The sequence below is a fragment of the Eurypyga helias genome, unplaced genomic scaffold, assembly GCF_000690775.1.
Source record: "Eurypyga helias isolate BGI_N326 unplaced genomic scaffold, ASM69077v1 scaffold34981, whole genome shotgun sequence".
NCBI lineage: Eukaryota > Metazoa > Chordata > Aves > Eurypygiformes > Eurypygidae > Eurypyga > Eurypyga helias.
In genome coordinates, this window is record NW_010232064.1 from 1 (window position 1) to 16496 (window position 16496).

Genomic DNA, 16496 nt, shown 5'->3' on the forward strand with positions numbered 1-16496 from the left:
GTGGGTTCTTGTAACTAAGAAAGGAGAAGCAATCTGCTTTTGATGTAAATGGAGAGGTGCCATTCCCAAATGCAGGCTTTGGGAGTTGTCCAAGTAGCAGGGTTGCCTGTAGACACAAAACAGGGATGCTTTTGCCAGAGAAGAGGAAGCAGGCAGCAGAGGATCAGATGGAAGGGTAGTGTTACTGCACAAGAGGCTCTACAGGAAAATTTTGCTTATAGTTCTCCACCTACTGCATCACCCACAGTGCTGAATCACAGTGCATGTTTTTAACCAATATCAGTACATGGCACTTTTTTAATTCCATTCAAGCAAGGTGCTGCTTTGTCAAAAATTACTCTGCTCCATTTTTTGATGTTGGTTTTTTTTTTTTTTTCTTTCACTCTGTAGGGAGAAATAGGCTTCCCTGGAATGCTGGGACAAAAAGTAAGTGGGTGTGATGTAATGGGAAGTTGTGTTAAGTGCTGGCATAGGGTCAATGAATGGCTTCAGGGATGTCCTGGAAAGCATAAGGCACTGGAGGTGTTGCTGGACTTAGTGACCAACAGTTGGACTTGATCAAATTCTTCAGGCTTTTTATCTTAGGAAAAAATTCTGAGATGTAGCTGTTTTTTATTGTTTCTCTTTTTTCCCAGTAACCTGGTTTGGTCATAATCTTCCTCCTGTTTCAAACTCTTGATTATAGATTCATAATTGCCCTAATTGTTCAGGTTTTATTCACTTGAAGCTAATAAATATTTCTTTCTTGATCCCCTGAATTGAAATGGCACTGCTACAAAATAACAGTGATGACCCTGACCAGTTTCTATGTCATTGTTATTCTGTACTTGAAAACCAATCAAAATTCATATATTGGCTTATGGGTGGATAATTTTATGATATAATCACATCTTACCTCTGAAATTAGGATGAGTAAATAATGGTTACTTCTAAGGAGGCTAGAAGACGAGTGACTTCACCTCCCTTTCCCTGAATGATTTTGTTATATGTGCAACAGCAAAGCAAGATACTGCCAAGGAATCAGAGAGTTTTGCTAGCCTTGACCTCTCCAAATCTCTGAGCATGTTTCTGATCTCTCCATTTGCCTTCCTGTTTAGGAAAGGATTTTTCAGGGAAATTTGGGTAAATTATGAGAGATTTTTTTACTTTATGGATGTTTTAAAATATTTTATTATATTTTGGATTATAAGAAATGGTGCTAGCATTGTCTAGAGGAAATGTGTGAATGAAAGCACAATGCATCTACTGTCTTGTATAAGACAGGTATAACCAAGGTAACGTGCATTTCTTTGCTTATGTCCTCCTTCCTTTCCTCTGCACCCACCAAGGGAGAGATGGGCCCAAAGGGACAATCTGGAGTACCAGGACACAGAGGACCTATAGGAAGACCCGGAAAACGAGGCAAACAAGTAGGACCATGGTGTTTCTTCTTCCCGTGACTCATGGTATCTGTGCAGTCATGGTGTACAACTGTGCAGTCTGTGTTTTCATGGTACCATGCACTGTGTCACAGTGGGAGCAGACAGAAGCCCTGAAACAACCCACACACATGCACAGGCTGCACAGGAGTTAAAGTCCCAGCTTTGGGGCTGAAGCCTTATCTGCAGCATTCAGCTCCCTGGCTGCGCAGCATGAGGAAAGTTCTATTTTCCATGGCTTGGTAATGAACTCATTGAATATAACTTGAGCAGACCTCGAACCCCACCTTTAGAGCCTAAGTGACACAGAGCTACGGTCCCAAGTCCACCTGATGGCTGGACAAGCTGGCACAAGATCCAGGTCTCAGGCAGTGTGGGATGTAACTCCATAGGGCCCCACACTTTGTAGATCGCTGGCCTTGATGCTGACTTAGGGAACAGGGCTACTCAATTTACAGGCAGTATGGTAGGCTGCAATGGCAAATGGGATATAGGCCAAATTCAACACATTTCAGATTGCCGAGGTGCCATCCTCTGCCCCTACCGAAAAAAGGTTCCTCCTGGGATGAGCAAAGGAAGGTTTGTAGGGACACGCTGGCTTTCTGGGACTCTGAATGAGGGAGGGATTGTTGTGGATGCTACAAAAAATAGCCCTTCTCTCATCAGCTCCATGAAGAGAGGCAACATCAGCATCTTGCAAGCAACATCCCTTTGCCCACCTGTGAATTTTCTTCCAGGCTTACCACTGCAAAAAGCTGCACTACTGCTAGGAAAAACACTGTTTGTGTGCACTGGCAGTAGTGACCCATACATAAAAGATCTTACTGTAATGGATTAAACTGGTTCGTGGCCTGTGGCAGTGAAAACCCCTCCATCCAGACCTCAGTCCTGTATTACGCTGTAATACATTTCTGATTTCTAGCACATGCACCAAGTGTGCATCCAGTGCCCATTCCGGCTCTGCCCTTGCTGCCAGGCCCACCTGAAGGATGCTTTCTGCTGTACAGTTTGATCGAGTCGGGCTTTGCCCAGGCCAAAATGTTAGTCAACACAGATCAGCTTCCAGAGCCATTAGGCCTTGGAGATGTCTGACACGCAGTGCAAAGAACCAAAGCACTATAACATTCTCTCCCATTTCCTCTGTTAACACTAAACCAAGATGGATTTGTTATACTGGATATTTGTATGGTAGTTCTCACAATCATACTGCATGCCAGGGATGTATTCTGCTTTGAGAAAGGTCAGGAAGAGTCACAGTGACCTGAAGGAATGGTAATTTTGTATGGAAGTCATTCAAAAATGGGATGGTTGGCAAATGGTCCTTATTTAGGGCTCAAAATAATTATGCTGGTAGGAGTATTTTTCTCAGATTTTCAGATGAATTGTAAAGACCAGAAATTGTGTGTAAATTGATACTGACCCCTCTACTACAGCATTTTCCAAGGAGCAGGTGGCAATATTGATATAGTTACCTGTTAGAAGTCACCAAACAGGCCTCTGAGTGCACCTTGCCTTGTGTATTCATTTTAAGCAATGATACTGGGGGTACAAAGTAGATCAGTTCCCCATGCTCTGAATTGCCACCTGCAGAGCAGGGAAGGCAACCTGTTCTCACTGGACTGACCTTTGTCTTAATGTGCATCTGCTCTGATACAGGAGCTTGTAGATGCTGTGGTTAATGGGCTTAGCTGAAAGCACTTCATTTGCAGCCTGGTTATGCCCAGCCTTGCAAACAGAGGCACATGTCTGCTTCACTGTTGCTCTGATGACATCAACTAATATCTGAAGTGAAAGAATAGCCAGTGTGGGGAAAATTCGGGTGTTGGGAGGGAATAATAGGTCGCCAAGTAGGAGACGTATGTACAATGTAAGTCTGCTAGATGACCCAGAAGAATTTTTTTTTGTCCTTGATTTGTCAGATTTTAAAAGCTGAAGCATGTTCTTTGCTCTTTTGGTTTTTTTGGTTTTTTTTGTTTTGAAACTGTGCTCTTCTGCACTGACAAAGTAACATGCACGGAATATGTTTCTGTAGCATAACGCAAAGAGAAGACACTGTACCTGCAGATGAACACAGTGCGCTCTTTCCTTGACCTTAGGAGTTTTGTCACATTACACAGTCTTAATCAAAAAGCGGTGACGTAAGGCATGCCATAATTTAAGGCAACAATCAGTGTGACTAAGAGATCTACAGTCTGGCCCTAAATCAGGATTTCCAAGCCCAAGGCTCAGTACACAGACCTCTTTCAGATGCCTTGAAAGCAATTTCGGCATTGATCTTCTGTAGGAAAACTGGGCTTCCTTCTGTAATTGGTGAACTTGCTATTTCCTTTCTTCTTTTCTAATCCTTTGAAAACACTTGAGGGTGACATTTTAAGGTGCTGTGACTGCTGCCTTTAAGTGCTGTAGTTTGGCTGCTTGTTCAGCTGAGAGGTTTGTTCAGCTGAGGTTTCCAACAACATGGGGCCGTTTCCGGCCTCTTGATCCAGCTGACAGCCCAAGATAAAAGCAGCTAAATTAGGAAGGTGTCACTTCCACTTCCATTTTGAGATACATCTTGATTACCTCACTGGCTTCTTCAGCTCTCCCCTGCCTCTGGGGCAGGCTCTTCCTAAAAGGTGGCCAGGAGGTGGGAGTCACAAGCCACAGCCTCACTGCCCTCTAACTGAGGTGTAACACCCCAAGATTCTTAACTTGGCAACTGACCCTAAGGAGCAAGTTTAGGGTTTCAACCTCGATAAGGAGGAATGACTTGGGCTTTATAGAATGTTACTTTGAAAGAAGGGAGAGGAATATAAATACTGTCCTTTGGAAAAGCTTTTCTGAAGGCCATGGGTGCAGGTGAAAAGAAACAAAGCAAAGAGATTTAATATAAATCTCTGCCATTATTATGTAATCTATCTGTGCTAAACAAGAAAGCATTAAGCAATCACTCCTCCACAGCAGGAGACACAGCAGACAGCTGGTTTTCAGGCAGTACATGTCCAACTGGCCCTGGCTTGCCTCTGCCAGGTCACTATTGCATGGTGGAAAGAGATTTCCTGCAGTCTTCTTGGGGGCTACAAAATCCTGGTCTGCCAGTTCTGTGTTGCATAATGTAAGAAGTAATTAGGGATCAGCATCGCTGACATTCACATAAATCCTGGAATATTTTGATGGCACAGAGCTTACCTAATAGGATTAAACAAAGCAAATATTCAATTAGTTCTTTATGGGCCATGGCAAAATCAACCTTCCTCTGTTGAAATGGTGCAAGTGACATTCAAATGTATCCATGGGATACAACATATTATACAACAACAAATTATTTTAGCATATATTACTTACTATATATGCTTCATTACTCTGAAATTAGACATGCAACCGCTCATCATGAGTCTGTGAATGCACATTGACCTGGAATTACACCATCTTCAAGGAACTCATCTCCTTTGTCATTAAAGGAAGGCTTACATAGCATACATCATTTTCGTTAAGCTAAATAATGTATGCTGTTACATGAAAATCAAATTGGATATTTAAACTTTAAGGAATGTAATACACTTCTGAAACACAAAGCTGAGAAAGCCAAGCCTTGGAGAGTATATGAGCAGGAAGATAAATATAGTTATTTTTAATTAGTGTCACCATATTAAATTCAGGACCAAAAATAGGGTGGTGCTGAACAGTTCTAGGGTGAAACTTCTAAATGTCTAAGGGTATGGCTGCACAAACAAGCTCCCATGAGTCAAATTAGGACTGATTTTACAGAATATGAACTACTGTGTGGTACCTGTGTGTTAAGCTCATCTCCCACATGTTTGTAATACAGCATTTTGGAGGGACACCATTTGTCAGGATGCTGTTGCCAGACACTAGCTTGCACTTTGTAAAGCCAAGCCCTTGCTTTCCTTGCAATGTTTTGTAAACATAGCTACACCCACAGTGAAAGTCAAGGAGATACAGGAGTCCAGGCACCTAAAGTACTTCTGAAAACAGTGTGGCCCTCGAAGTCACGAGTGTGTTTCTGAAAAACGACACCCTAAAACTGGGAAATGCCACTGTGGAAGCCGTTGCTGATGGCTCAGTGGATTTTCTCTTTTTTGGCCCATTGTGTTTTAGCGCAGTAACTAGGAATTTCCAGGATCAGCTATTTCAGCCCCACCGGCCCTTACTTTCTGAGCTGCACGGACTTCTAGAGAGCTAGCAGGGGTAAAAAGGCATCCTTAAAGAAAGGTCAACAAATGACTGGAGTCAGAGCAGAGTGATTCCTGACTCCACACAGAGCAGATCTGCTGGGACTGTTCACTTTTAGAAGTCCTGCCTCAAAATGCATTTCTGTCTCCACATAGAAGAGGACAGCACCTCTTCCCTGGGGTGGTGGATATGAAGTTCATGCTGCATGGTCCTACTGGAAAATGTCTTGGCTTTCTTGAAAGGGAAGACAGCAATGGCTGGAAGAGCTTGTGTGTTATTAATAGCTTAGCAAATAAATTGATATCTCCTCTCTCCTAGGGACTAAAGGGAGACATTGGACCTGCGGGTATCATGGGTCCACCTGGAAGACCTGGTCCTTCTGGCCAGCCGGGCCCCCCTGGACCTTCAGGATCAGGTAAGCAGGATATCAAGTGATTTCCTAAACAGTGTCCCTGCTCCCCAGCCATTCCTGACTAATCACGCACACTCACATAGCCCCCCTACAAAAAAGCGCTGCAGGGCTTTGTTTGCTTCTCCACTGACATCAAGGAGAGGATTTCTCCTGAAGGCAAGTCATGCCATCCTTGTGCATTTTAAGGACTCTATACCTTACTTTAAAGCCTACATTATGGCTTCTGATGTTTCAAATGAAACCAGAAACATGACCTATGTGGTACCTGTGGGACTTTGGTAGATGGGGATGATGAAAAGCCATCTGGCAGCCTTGGAGGGACTAGATAATCTTCATCATCAAAGGTCTGCTGCTTCTCCAGATACCCTGGCTTACAGTGAAAGATTGTGATTTCTAATCAGCCAGGACATACTCACCCTGTGCAGCTGTGTAAAAGAAAACCAGATGAGATTCAAGTCACAATGACAGTAAGGAAAAGAAGGAAGAGAATGAAAGGGATAGGAGTCAGAGGCGAAAAAAAGGGTTGGTGAAAAAAAAAACCCTCTCTTTTTAGTTAAGTGCTGTAGACCTATGCTCACTGCAATTGTGTGTGTTGTAGAAATCATGAGAAAAATCTTCTGATAATCATACAGCTTCAAAGCTACACATGGGCATGAACTCCAGGAAGTTTGTGAGACCAAGCATAGACATGAAGGACAATACATGACCCACAATGTTCAGTGACAGTGAATTCTCAGGTAGGGTTTTCTCAACCTGGATATATACTGAAGTACCTGAAAAGAAAAACAAAACCAGTTGGAAATGACTGTTGCCTCAAATGGACAACAGCTGCTTGCACTGCAGCTGATCTGTTTGATGAGCTCTTCCATTTTACTTTCCCTTTTTCTTCCCTTGCTTACATCAGTGGGCAGGAAGTCTTTCCTTTCTGGTGGTCTGGAAATAGTACATCTGTGAAGATGGGGGCTGCTTCAAATTCTTCACATATCTCACATCTCCCATTACGAAATATCTTTGTCCTGGGTAAAATAGCTGGAAGTTTGCAGAGGGCAGAATTTTCACCATGCTGATGGGAAGGCAGCCAGAATCTTGAGATTATTTTTTAAAGGCTTTATTCCATCCACATAAAGTTTATGTGACAGGCTTGTTCATCTTTTTCCTCCAGAATATAAATTCTGTTCCTAAATGACATTTCTGTAATGATATCACTGCTTGCAGTATGAACATGTTGGCTCACAGTCTAATTCTGCAGAGTAGGTCATCATTGCCAAAGTCTGAAAGTCAAAAAGCAGTATTTTTAAAATTTTTTATTTGTGGCGCTCCTGTATTTGTGGTTGGGTTTTCTTGTACAGAAACCTCTGAGACAGCATCGCTCAAGTGGTTGCATAAATGCACAAGTCCAATACATTTTGGATGTCCACAGATTCTGACTCTACTAAACTTGGTTCATAGGTGCTGTAGAGCGATTTGTGTGTTCATCATGACCTGAAATTCTGTATCTTCAAACAGGCTGTCATATATCTGGAAATCCTAAGAAAATGGACTATCTTTTTCTCTGTAAAGTTGGCAGAAAAATTTTAAGTGTGATCTGAAAAAAAAAAAATAAAAAAACAGAAGGGACTGTTGCACAAACTCTGGTCTTTCTCCTGAAGTGCTGAAATCGGTGGTTCTGCTAAACACTTCCTTTATTTCCCAGTGGATCTGGTGGCAGATGTGCATCTCTGAAAATTTACATAGATGCCTATCTCTACCTGACCTGTACTTTTTCCAGGAAGGCTGCCTTTGTGTTTTGTGTGTTAACTTCCTAACAATGCAACTTGGTATTTTGCTTCCTAGGGCAATTTGCAATAGGACCAAAAGGGGAAAGAGGACTTCCAGGTCCCCCAGGCAGATGTCTCTGCAGATCCCCACAACATGCGAATAACCCGCCACATGAGGAACCTGTATTTGGACACAGTTATCCAAAAGTCCCTGCGGTAAGGAGGTTTTCTGAGGGATGTGAGCAATTCTTAAGTATTTTAATTATTAGAGGTGGTGTATTCACTAGAATTTTGGATTTAACAGGGAAGATGTCTGTTTGTGGGCAATATGTTATTTCTAGTATCCACAACCTCTAAGGTCAGGTCGGTGCAAAAGAGTCTGGTCTCATAACTAGTCTGAGGATTGTGTGATTGAGGTGCTGAAATGCAGCTGTTTCACACCATCAGTAATGTAGCACGTGTTTAGAAACCTTTTTTCAAGCTGAGGATGTTTTCTTCCCTCTCCTACTGTATATAAATGATCTGTTATTTTTGAGTATATTGAAATATATATCAGATTGGTCAGTGAAATAAGCATCTCTTTCTTGCTTATTTGTTGTATCTTCTTCTGCAACGACAGTGATTTCAGACTTGAATACTGAGGTCAAGCACTTCACACAGGTGATAGAACTTTCCTTCAAAGCACAGACCCTTTACCTTGGACCAAAACGGACTCTCCACGAACCATGGGAGTCAGACTCCTGAGCTCTTTACTGTAGACATACACTTTAAATAGCTCATTTCAATCTCTAGCCTTCTGGAAAGCATTTTTATGAGCAAATAGGACAAAGTACTTTAAAGGACAAGTGATTGGTGGAAAGCGGCCTAGCAATCTTTCATGTTTGATTTGTTTGGGCTTTGTAAATACTCTTTCTGTACTTTTCCTTCAGCTGGTCCCTGCCTTATTATTCTGTGCGTGGTAGCACTTCATCAGCAATGAAAATGCTACCTTGCTGCTGTGTGCCAGCATAGCCCAGCCTCTCCACTCCCAGCAAGTGGATATTGCACAGTGCCTGGTCGTCTCTGAATGACAATAAGCAGCGATTAGCTTTGTTAACTTTCCCATCTGTCACGCTGAGAGATGTGAGAGTGTGTGAGAGGGGCATACTCACAACACCGTCCATTAAACCGGGTCACTGAACTCAATCTTATGCGTGAGTGTGCTGCAAGCCTTGGCAGCTGCTCATCCCTGTCTGTCTGGCATTGCAAAAGAAAGCCCCATTATTTTTTAAAACATAATTGTGACAGAAGCAAGTGCATGAAATAAAGGTGAAATTCACATCATGCTGCACACTATTGCTGAAAACTACCATGTACATCACACCATGGAGAACTCACAGGACAAGGTCTAAGGCTTGTGATATTCTGTCAAGGTCTTACGACCATCCTCCATCTGGCAAAAGTTCATATTAGATCTTAAAAATTGGTCATGAGAGTGTAACTCCCTACACTATTATGTACCCTACACTAACTCTATGCCCCTCGCTTGATGATGATCAAGTGCCACTTCTGTTCTCAGAAACAAGGGATGGCAGAGGCAAGCCCCAGCTCTGAAAGCAGAGCGCTTGCAGAGCAGTGCTCCCTCTTTGCCTGCCCGGTTGGTTTTACTCCCTCGAGCGTAAAACCCAGTGATTCTATGATTCTATTCTATTCCATGATTGCTATTATTTATTCTGTTCAGATCCCCCTGTAGCAGCTTTGAGGCTTGCCTTGTGCCACCTGACGACTACTGTCAGGGTTGCTTTAGCTGCCCATGGAAAAGACCCAGGGACATGTGCCCCCCAGTCCCCCCGTGTTGCACGGTTTGCCAAAGCAGCACCCTACCGCAGCGCACCCCCAGTGCGGTCACCCGCTCGCCCATCAACCCCTCCAGTGCTCGCACTGCCGGAGGAATGGAGAGGCTAGGAACCAAAGCGCTGGTTTTCTGTCACTGGCTAAGGGTCATTCTGGTTTTCTGAGTCTTTTGCAATTTCATAGGCCAGTACCTGTATCAGAGATTTCCAGAGAGCACAGATCTGCTATTGATTTCAAGAGAAATTAGAGCTCAGGGGCTGGGACTTGAGCTTCTGAACACAATTACAGAATCAGTTCTTTGCTGGCTTTCTATTTCTTTGCTTTCTTTCATTCAAGCTGAAGGCTTTTTTTCCCCCCCCCCAGTGCTTCTTTAATGAAATTGGCCTTTGTCAGGAGCTATGGGAATATTCTGCCATGTAAAAAATACAGGGTAATTTGTTTTAAAAAGAGCCAATTCTGTTTATGCTGGTGGGAATCAGGCTCAGCTCTAAATCCATTTTGTTTAGAAGCATTCCATTTGCTTTTTCTTAATTTAACAATGGTTTGAATCTTGTTAAAATTAATTTGATTAAGCTGCTGAAGGAAGATATTATTTCCTAATGCCCCTTACAGCCAATTTCAGGGACTGAGACATTAAAAAAAAAATTGGTAAGGGAGCAGCTCGTCCTAATTTTTCCATTTTTAACTGATTTTTTCCTTTTTAATTGAAGACTTTGGTTTAGACTGAAGCATATGCGTGTAAAGAAACATGCATTTCAGTGCCAACTAAATCTAAACAAAGTATAAGGTAATAAAAGACAAGTGAAGGTTGCATTGAGCTATTTATTTTGTAGCCAAGAACATGCCCAAAAAATTACAGACAAACCCACATAAAGCACATATGCACATATGGATTTTGCAATTGTTCCAGCATCTAACCATTTGAGCAACTGATTTTCTTCCTCAGTGCTGATTGTGCAGAGTATTCCCACGATCATTACCCGTGGATGTGGATTTTGAAATAGGGGCCATTGGAGCTATAGCTGGGGGGTCAGGAAAGACCGTTCTCCTTCGGAAACTTGTGTCTCTTTTTACCAGTCCCAAAGGAGCCTCTTACGGTCTGGCAGTCCATGGACGAAGTTCTCACACCATTCTGTTTCTGAAAACAACCAAAGAGTTTTTCTGTGCAATTATTTACTTATCTGCAGATACATACGCCAGTTTACAAAACTAGATTCCGTGACAATCCGAAATACTTTTTGAGAGGGTTACTAATCACCTCTTTTTCTCTGCCCCAGATTTTTGTGGTGAATAATCAAGACGAATTGGACCGGTTAACCACTGAAAATGCCTTGGCTTTCAGAAGAGATCAGAGATCTTTGTATTTCAAGGATACCTTTGGATGGCTCCCAGTCCAGGTGAAAATATGACTGTGATCTCAGAAAACTCGTTGAGTGTATGTTTCATTTTTAAATACAGCACATACCTCTGTACTTAAAGTGTCATACAGAATCAAGCCAGCAAATGGAGAAAAAGCTCATTTTTGAGCACTGTCACAATTGTACCTAATTCTGTGATTTTTCTTCACAGGAGCCTTAATTACTGAAGCATTAACTCATCAGTGTTGCAGGTTTTGGTAATCTCCCTGTGAACCAGGCTCTACTGCTGAACAAACTAGGGCTGAGTTCGGGGAATTGCGATAGTAAAGAGCATTTTTTGATTTAACACAAAATAAGGCAAAACTCGACAAGGTACAGAGTCTCAGGAAAACACAAACTGTGCAAACCAAAACTATGCACTTCTTTATTGCTTCAAGGAGCTAAGCTAAGTGCTGCTGAAATCAGCAGCAGGATCCTTCTTGTGTCCACTGGACTTTGAATAATATTCTGTCTAAACCCCATGAACCACCAAATAGCGGAATATGAAAACCCGGTGGCAGGATGTGCCTCCCACATCCCCTCAGCTCTGCATGCCAGCCAGGCTGCTCATGGTGCGTTTGGTAACCACTGTGTGTTTGCTTGGCCAGCTCACCCCTTTCTATCCCGTGGATTACCGCTTCGAGCCTGGCAGCACCTGCGGAGATGGGATCATACAGGATGGGGAAGAGTGCGACGATGGCAACGCAGTTGTGACTGATGACTGTATAAGTAAGTTACAGTGTGTCAGGAGGAGCCTTTTTCCTCCCTGGAAGGTTCATTAGTTGTTTCCGCGGGGTGCTCCGCTGTGTAAAGCACACAAGTATTTCACTCAGGGGAGTTTGCGCAGCTTGTGCATCGAGTGCAGGCACTGGGAGAGGAAGGTGCAATGGCCACAGTGCAAAACCTGGGGTCCTTTGTGCATGGGGATGGCACACATCAGCACAAGACCGAGGGGACCCCAAGAGCTTCTCATGCATCCCCATTGAGGACCATGTCCCCCACTGTGCAGAGGTGTCTGCAGTCAGAAGGAAACCACTGCATCTCAGAGGCCAAATCCAGCAGCTGGTTTATATATACACCTTCCTCAGGGGCTGCCGGCTTTCTGGCTAAAAGATGCAGCGTACCTTCACAGGGCACCACAAAACCCCTTGGGACAGACGCTGGTGCTGGCTGTTTCTAATTGTAAGCCAGCTCCTCGGTCCAGTAAAACCACTTTGGATTTTGTTATTCAAGGCAAGGTGTCAGCCCACGACCTTCACTATTAGGTTTATATAATATTTGATTCCTGTTGAGTCAATCTTCCTTTCGCCTTGCTGGTTGTGGATAGCAAAGAGCCTACAGGCAGCTGTGGCAACCTTCGCTTCTCACTGTCAGCTACTTTCCCACCCGATTCCTTCCCCAGGGCGCAGCGTTCTCCAACACCTACACCTGACAGACAGCAGGTTTGCTACTCTCGGTTATAGCTGAGTTTGTCCATCCACCTATCCATCGCCACCCTTCCCTTTGTAACTTAGGAATCCCAGTTAACTTCTCATTGGCAACAGGAAAGGCATTTCAAAGGCAATTCCGTTTCAGCAGTTATAGGAAGACATATAAACGAATGCCCCTCTAAGCTTGCCTGACTGCAGAGTAATCCAACACAAGAGCATGAGCTCTCCAGGCTCCAAGCACAAGAATATGATTCAATTAGAATTTGCAATCAACCGTGGGGAATGGAACAAACATGCAGGAAAATAATGTTCATTTGTTCTAGTGCCTGCAAAACTGTACATTGTGCATCTGGAGGGACATCATGTTACTGTGCACTACACAGGTAAACAAAACAAGGTTAACCAAATCTTAAGTGGATTTAATTGTACAATAGGCTCGTTGTGCTTAGAAGCATCAATTTCTAAAAAACAGATATTTGGTGCAATTAGTGAATCGGTTTTATTTGTAAATAACCACCTTGAACTCTTACAAACTTCCTATTCTTGAGTGTCCTTTCACTCATTGCCTAATAGTGTCTCCAGGAAGATGTCAAGGGATTTTAGCTAAATTTTTTCAAGTTATAAAGTCACACTCAGAACGTTGAAGACATCAAAAGCGAAGTCCAGTTGCTAAAATGGCAAACAAGCCCACATGCGATTGCATCCTACGTGCCAGTCACCATGAAAAAATGTCACAAGGCCAGCTCATACACAAGTCAATCATTACATGCTTTCTTTTTTTTAATGGACAGGAAATAGGGCTGCATAATTCTGTTCATATGTGGAAACTCACTCGCAGTAGGCATGCATAGATAGATACTGTGCAATAGTGGGTAATGGTAATACTAATTATTAGAATAATGCTGTTGTCATTAGGGTTTCTGTAGTAATTATTTTTAGTTGTTAACCATTCTTTCCCTTGGTAATTGAAATTAGACTAAAAAAAAAGTATTTTTTGTGGTGAAAAATATTGCTCCTCCTATGACAGTTCTTACAGGATGCCTCCCCACCCCCCCATCCCCCAATGCCTTGGTTTATGGTTTACCCTTAAAAAGCCACTTACCTCACCTGTCTCTTTTACATATGAAGTGCCTTGAGGGTATTTCTTTCTGTATTTTTCGCTAGGATGCCGCCGTGCTTACTGTGGAGATGGCTACAGACACGAAGGAGTTGAAGACTGCGATGGGAAAGATTTTGGATATTTGACATGTAAAACGTATCTCCCCGGGTACATATGAGCTGTCTTCACTTTGTTGTTTTGGGGTTTTTTGGTTGGGTTTTTTTGGGGGGTTATGTTTTTTTTGTTTTGGTTTGGTGTGGGGTTTTGTTTGTTTGTTTGGTTGTTTTTTTTACTTTTTACCAGCTTTAAAACAGAAAAGTATTACCCACTTAAACCTTGTTCCACTGGGACAGGTAGTGGCGGAGAAGGAGTTTATCAGATTATTTCTGCACATCATTGAATTTATGGGCTAAACCTCATCTGTCAGTAATCAGTACGTGCCTCTTAGTGTACAAAGCAAAAGTCACGTAGGCATATGTTTGGCCATTGCTCGCAAAGATTTCCTCATTTGGTGACTATAATTGCATTAATGTTCACTCATAACATACCAAGAGTAGGAAAGACCATGAGAAGGAATGTATCACACTGAAGGAAAAGGGAAAACACCCAACCCACAACCTCCAACCGACCTCCTGTTGCCCTTACCATTAATGGGTACTCTAGGGGTGTCTTTGTTTCTGAACCAACCGGTCATCTATCAACCTTTCCAAAGACGAGAAAATTCACTCAAGAGCCCGATGCCAAGCCATGCCTCTGCTTAGCAGTGTCTTTCATTGAAAACATCTGCTTATTGTTGGCTTGCCTTCTCTGCCTTTGTTGAAGTAGCTTCCTCTGGTCAGCATTTTGCCTCCCACAGCGGTGCCTCTATTTAACTGTCAGGTATTGTTACTGGCTAACAGGAAACATTTAATTTGCAAATGAAATTATATGTGCAGAGCCCTCATCTTTCATGGAAGAATAATGTGCTAATTGACAGGAATAAGAAACCACAGGATGTCTTTGTAAGTCAAATGTTGTGCTAATCCTTCCACTGCAATTGTTGGAGCACTCCTGGTGTAAGAGACCAGCAAACCTGACAACCTGAAACGTTTTGCAGAGATCTCTCTTCAGACAGCGTGGAGTTGTTTTCCACTGTGAAAAGAGTGGAACATTCTAAGAGTCTGAAATTTGGTGCTAAAAATAGAACCACAAAAGCTTGAGAAATTTTATTAATTTAATTTTCCATGTATAATCAAGTTGTGAAGAGCAACCAAAATCCTTTATTTTTATGTGTGCAGTCTGCAGATTATCTGCTAAACTAAAGAAAAAGCTGTGACTCATCAGTAAAATGTGATAAGTATGTGAACTTGGCACCCCCATGGAAGTTTCATCCCAAAGCACCCTGCCCTCCAAGAGCTCTGCTGCAACTTGTTTGCCCATTTTCCAAAAACTCTTTCCAGCCCCCAAATCCCTCCTCATATTTCACACACCTTCACTTCAGATTTTATGTTGGTTTTCTGAGAATGTGGGTTATCCAAGGACATAGTTTCAAGGATCTGCTTAATGGCTGCTTAGTCCACAGTTTGTAGATTATCTGGTGAGTGGGTTACTCACTTAGACATATGCTAGCTATAAAACCTCATCAAAATGCTTATTTTATTAACATCTCTGGTCAGGTCTTCAGTAGGCAGAGTCACTGCAGATTAGTTTAAGTCAGTAGAAAGACAAAAATCACTGGTTTTCCTTATTTTTCAAGGACCCTTCCATCTACTTCTTTTTTTATTTCAAAGGTAGTCACGTGTCACTGTGCTTATTTCAAGTACATGAAAAATAAGTTAAAGGACAGGCACAGTCATGCCTGCGGGAGCTATTGGAAGTGACTGGAAAAACAGTTAACTCAGCACCTCAGATATTTGGTTACACAGTTCCCGTGGGTGAACGCCAAGGCCTCCTGCACCCACCCCCGCATGATGCTCACGTCCCACTGTCAACGGGGATTTTGTTTTCTTTTTAATTGACGTTGCTGGGAATTAAGTCTTCACTCATAGTTTCTCCTAGACTCTTATTTTGCTGACAGGGGGGAGCACCGTAGAGCACTGATGGAAATTATCCTCTTATTTTGGTTACCATATGTTGCTGCACGTGGCATTTTCTGATGTTCCTCACTCCTACAGGGAATTACATCCAGAAACCATATAATGTGAACTATAGCATGCTTTGAAACTGAGATATTCCCTTTTATTTTAGGTCTTAGATATTCCCTTTTATTTTAGGTCTTACGGAAAATTGCGATGCACTTCTTACTGCTACATTGACTCTACACAGTGTCGATATTTCACATGAGGGGAGCAGAGGTGGGTAGCATCCCACATGTAGCGGGGTGCTAGGTGCTACACGATCATCTATCCAAGAAGGACTGGGACAAAAAAAAACCCACCCACCTCTGTGCAAAACCAAAGAGATGTCATGCTGCTGATGGCCATTTTGAGATGTTTTTCTTTTTTTTTTTTTTTAATTAAGTCAAATTGGGAAAAAATAGGACCACTGCATCCTGTCTTAATAGAGAAATGTCAAACAGTGTTTGCCAGTAAGACTTTCTTGTGGCTGTGAATGGCAACTTGCTCTTCATCACAAATGCGACGTTAAGCTACTGGAAACTGAATTTCACTAATCAGGAATATATGTAACAATTACCTCGACTTAGCACTGTTAAACCTACATGTGAGCTCTTCAGGGTTTTTGTCTTTAAATCTTCTCAGCATAAACACGAAGCATATCTTGGATGCAGTGTTTATAGAGACTTTCATTGCAAAGTGAACTTTGCAAGTGCTGTATCCCCATGAGTGATGACTTCAGTGACGTTAAGGTTAACTATATACCTTCATGGGTCAAAGGAGAAGAGGCCCTTCATGAAGTACTTTCAAGATCAGTAAATCAGCCGAAAAAGCTGGTTGACTTCACCTTCAGGCTAAGACATTTGGCTGTGTGTGCACAGAAA

General features: G+C 42.5%; 1 protein-coding gene across 1 annotated transcript; it reads left to right on the forward strand.

Moving 5' to 3' along the window:
• Positions 1-390: 390 nt before the first annotated feature.
• Positions 391-15841, forward strand: COLQ (collagen-like tail subunit (single strand of homotrimer) of asymmetric acetylcholinesterase; the record flags this gene model as incomplete). The annotated part of the gene is made up of 8 exons (XM_010161294.1): positions 391-426; positions 1329-1409; positions 5910-6006; positions 7837-7976; positions 10871-10990; positions 11599-11719; positions 13585-13687; positions 15772-15841. Coding segments are annotated over 8 exons (768 nt in total), but the record flags the coding sequence as incomplete, so codon positions are not given.
• Between the last annotated feature and the right edge of the window lie 655 nt (positions 15842-16496).